Source organism: Anopheles aquasalis, chromosome 2 (genome assembly GCF_943734665.1).
Source record: "Anopheles aquasalis chromosome 2, idAnoAquaMG_Q_19, whole genome shotgun sequence".
NCBI lineage: Eukaryota > Metazoa > Arthropoda > Insecta > Diptera > Culicidae > Anopheles > Anopheles aquasalis.
The window spans coordinates 24,777,501-24,782,500 of NC_064877.1; the positions used below are offsets into that span (position 1 = coordinate 24,777,501).

The window sequence follows — 5,000 nt, forward strand, 5'->3', positions numbered from 1 at the left end:
TCCAGATGCCAGGCCAGTGGTCACCAACGATCTACGGCTGACCCAGGGGTGCATTCCTGTTTACCACGTGTTCGTCAAACATCAACAATCGTCCAGATGCCATCGGATGGCATTACAGAACAATTATCACGAATCCGCTAAGTGGTTATCTTTATTTAGTAGTCACCCTTAGGGGGTGACCTTAACACAACACAACACACCCGGCCAGAGGTGAATGAAGTGATGAAGCTTTTACTATATTTTCCGTGCCGTCCACCGTACGGATCGGTTCTGCCTGCGTTCTCCTCATCGAAAGTTGATTTTTGGCGGCACCTTTCGTGTGTAAAAGCTGCCCTTTACACTTCAATCTCTCGCGGTCTGTTAATGGAATGCCGCTTGGAAGCCCAAAACAAACGCATTCGAACCTGTAAGCGTATTGGGGCCGTCCGGTTTGTGCGGGCTCGCATCTCGCAATCTGCCGAGCGGGCCCTTCATTAGATCACCTCATTATCATACAGATGGGCGGGTTCGATTTGTTGGGCTGAACGAGTTCCTGCCCGTGGAGCAACGTAAACACAACCTGGCACCCTAAGCTCCCTTGGGTGCCTCTTGGGTGTTGCTGCGTGACAGAATCTATTTGAAAAAGCAGCAGGTGAGCTCTGAAGAGGTGATCTTTTGGGGCTGGCCGAGCATGTCGCGCAATCAGAAAGAAACAGAAGGTTTGCTGTTAAGTAAATTTAGCCAAACACACAGCATAGCTTTCTGAACATCAATGTTATCAATCACTTACGCCTATACTTTAAACCTAAGGGGATTTACCAGGCGTGCGTGTGGTCGCGAGCGTCAACACCCCGGTCAACCTCTTATCTTACGCACTGAGCGCCGATTCCTCGAAACGAGTAGAGCGTGCAATGAGGACAATATACGCACCACCACAAACCACCGGACCGTAATGAAGGTCAACGCAGGACACAACATAAACCGCAGAGACCCATCCCATCGGAGAGGGAAGGAAAAAAACAGGTTTCCCTCTATGTTTTTTGGACCATTTGGTGGTATTCTCTTCGGTGGTTCTGTAAAGCCCGATAAATGGGCTTTGCGCAGAGATTGGAGCGACTAGGAGCTGACCTTTGCTGTGTCCGGTTCCCGGGCTATCGGGCCCCGTCGCGTCTCCATGCGCTCGAAATGACGCTTCGGGTACCACGTTCATTCGCTCCACTACTGGCATCACCTTGGATTTGGGTTCATTAAATTTCAGTTTTACTCCTTTTTTCCTTTCCGTTCATGGTGGCTTTTTGTGTGCGGCGTTCGTCCGTATGTTCGTCTCATACGAGGAGGAGGCTTAACCGGTAATTGCTGAGCATCCAAGTGCCAAGTCATCTGCGCGGCAGTTCACTCTGTCGCTGTCAAGTAGAGAAAAAAACGATTGTCTCGTTGTGCCTTCGCCTTGAAAGTGGCGCCATAGGAGTACATTCCAATTTTTGTTTGGAACAACGACGTCAGCCCTACCATTTCAACCGACCCTGCTGAAAGTACTTTCAGTCGTTTGGTGTTGGTTTTGAAGCACAAAGTTTTACTTTTTTATGGACAATTTGTGGTGACTCAACCGTACAGGGCGCCTCGTGGTTTTGGGTCATTAAACTCACATTTAGTAAAAACGATCGTCACCGAATCTCGAATCCTACTAATCAAAACTACTTCCCGGTAACCTTCGGTCCGTTTCGCACAAACAAGTCGCGGTTTCGCGTCACACAGTTATTTGCCAAATGTGAATGATCGCCTCACCATTACGCCGCTGCTGCCATTTCGGTAACGATGCTTCACCGATTTCCTTATCAAAAAACCGTCATCATTCGCGCACGGCTGCACAGCGGAACGACAGACTACGAACGAGAACAGCTCAGTCTTGTATCGCACAAAGGTTACCAATCAAGTTTCGGGGGATTGGATGAAAAGCAAACTCCAACTTGATGGAAAAACTATTCGGTTTTAGGCATCGTCACTGTGCTGTCCATGACACTGGGTTAATGTACGTTGTGGGACCGCCACCGTCGTGTCCCTTTTTATATCCCCCCGTGTTCCATGTAATCCATCATGGAGGCCATTTTGACACTTTGTCTACTCAGCACTAATCGCGCGCTGCGCACAACGGCTAATGACTTCATCGTTTAATCTCCAAATCATCTTCGTACGTCCTTCTGTTTTTAGTCAACCAGTTACTCTGTCACCTGCCGTATAATGGGCGTATTCCAGATGAATTGTGTCATTCGCTTGAGGCAAGAGTTCAACGGTGTACTTTACGTGGACCATGCTTTCTATTTTCACGAAGCCATTTCACAATACACACATACACTACACCCCACGGAGAGGGGGCGTCCTATTCCGGACGACCTCGTTCCATTTCCCGGCCCAAACAAGGCGACACCGGAGTGGTGTGTCCGGTGTTGCTGCCGCCGGTGTGCCGGTGTTCTCTGCATACCAAAACGCATACGGTCCGCTTTGGGGAGCACTTGGGGCCACGCCACGTTTGCATAAGCTACACCACTTACTTACTAGAGGTCGTAATGGTGCACGCGCCGATCCGATCAGCTACTTACCACCGTTTCATTGTTATTCATCGTGAATATTGATAATTAATCCAAGCACCAGCACCAGCCAGGAGGGCAGGAAAGGTTTCTTTTGTAGAAGGCCCGCTACGCGCTGGAGATGCTCTTCCCTTTTGCTAAGGTGAATGTAATTGTACTATGTTTGTGTTTGGTTCTATGTTCGAACTAGTCACTCGCACTACACTTCGCGGTTGACACTTTAAGCGGTCACCATCATCATCGGCTGGGATTGGGATTTCCAAAGTTTGGTTCACTTTTTGTTGCTTAGCTGATTCACGACGACACTCGATACCATTCACGTGCTGTTGAGCAACAAGAAGAAAAAAAAACAAATGTAAATCACCTACACAGCCACAGAGCACCACTATCGGGGGACTTGGTGTAAGTTCCCGGGTCTCGAGGATCCGGGACGCGCGCGTACCGTCCTATGCCGTCAACGTGAACAACGTGCTCGCTCCACACGACGCGATCTGCGATCGGCAACGGTACATTGTGAACTGGGAGCGCGAGGCGCTAAGCTACACAATAGAAGCTCCGAAAAGCGCCGCTATGGAAGCCGCCATTACCATTACAATCGCGCGTTCGTGTTTTCGACGTCACTAGTCGCGGGCGGCCCATCACGGACGGTGTCGATAGCCACAACACACGGCTAGACGAGTTCTGAGCCGGTCGAATTGAATATGCGAAAGATAAACAAAACAAGCGAGATGCCGGCACCGCACCGGAACTGTCCATCGCACGTGCCCAATCGGTTCCAATATTATCGTGGCCAGATCACGCATCGAAATGCGGTTCCTTTTCGGGGTGGGGGATGCGGAGTGTTGCGAAATTGAGAACAGCAAAAAACGACAAGCAGGCAAATGCATGGACGCGTTCCAATCCAGTTTACAGGAATTCTAGAACGTACTATACGATCGTCCTGCAATAAGCTGCGCGCAGCGACAAAGAAACAACCAATTTCGTCTGTTTAGGACTGGATTGGAACTGCGAACCATCCACGGTGCGATTCCTCCCTGCCTCATGTTGGCCCAGCATTTGTGAGAGGCGTCCTTGAAACTCCTGCTACTCACATGTTCATGGTCACAACCAAACAGCTGGGGCGCATGCGTTCGCGACCGCGAAGGTTTAACACTTCTGCGCCGATTTCTGCAAGGACAGGGCACACGCGAAAGATGATCTAGCTCCGCATCCACCATTCCCACAACCTGATCCACACAAAAACGTAAACATTTTTCGTCGATTGGGGCCCGTTGTGCTTGCGGCATGAAAAATCCCAAAACAATAACCTCCAGCCCCGATTCCAGCGATTGATAAGGCGGTATAATCTGGTGCTTTACTCTATCTTTCCATCGGAGGGAAAATAAGATTTGTGGTCGATCCGGGCGCCCTCTTCCCTCGCCCCGAAAGGTTATGTCACGCGTAAAAGGGCGCCGAATGAAGGCTTTCAACAAAGGTTCCCCCGCAAACCGTGCGATAAGCGATATCAAACGTTCTTAATCGGCCCAATTTGTGATTGTCCAAACCTGCAGCAACCTGGGTGAACTTTTGACTTTTGTCACGGCGTCTTACCACCCGGTCGCTCCTGGTGCTCCTGGTCATTCCACGTTTATCTCAATCTGACCCTCTCGGCGTGGGGTACGCGTGGATTGAGCCACCTCGCGTTATCGTGGCCGGGCTTTCGGCCCTTACCTGTGCTGCGTCAATGGTGGAACAACTGAAAATGATTTATTATATATTCGATCGATTTCGAGGGGCAGAAGAGAAGGAGTGCAGCCACAGGATTAAGCCACTTTGGAGCTTAAGCTCTATTTCGGGAGCAGTCAGACCCCATCGGCTACTGGCACGCTTGTTGTGATACCACAAATGTGGCTCTGATTGCTGATGGGTGCGGACAGCTAAATGTACTTCCCCCGATCACAAATCCTCCTGTGTGCTTTGCACCATGCATTCCGTTTACATTAACAAACCTACCGTAACTACCGCGTGCTTGTCTCGTGGAGATAAGTGGGGAGTGTGCATTCTTGCTCCGATCGTTTGTTTGATCTTGCATCACCTGGCGAGCGTGGCGATCTTTATTTATTTGAGTAAAATGGTCAGTGAGAGACACAACTTAAATAAAGGACAAATCGCCTACATCGTAAACGTGAAAGCTAACAGCGAAAGGAGGATAACAATAATAGGCATTATATCGATCCATCCTGCCCCAAATCTGTCCTCTAAATGCAACATGTCGAAGCTGCTGGAGCGGAGAACTGATAATAGCGGAGTGGTCATCATCGATAGCCGAAATAGATAAGAAATATTTGCAGAATTGAGTATCTTCAATTACATTTGAATGTTTTTAGAGGCCCCTATTTTTAGCTATCATGTGTTTGTGGCGTAAGAAGACTTCCAAAATAAATTACTCCCATTTTG

The 5,000-nt window shown here is 49.2% G+C and overlaps 1 protein-coding gene across 1 annotated transcript in view; it reads right to left on the bottom strand.

Moving 5' to 3' along the window:
* LOC126570392 (long-chain fatty acid transport protein 4) overlaps positions 1 to 3,033 on the bottom strand; it is an 11,273-nt gene extending 8,240 nt beyond the window's left edge. Inside the window, exons 1-2 of the mRNA XM_050228131.1 lie at positions 3,007 to 3,033; positions 2,577 to 2,887 (exon numbers count right to left, since the gene is read on the bottom strand). Coding sequence (XP_050084088.1) covers positions 2,577 to 2,597 — 21 coding nt within the window. The 5' untranslated portion in view covers positions 2,598 to 2,887; positions 3,007 to 3,033. The remainder of the gene's footprint in view (positions 1 to 2,576; positions 2,888 to 3,006) is intronic.
* Positions 3,034 to 5,000: the final 1,967 nt, after the last annotated feature.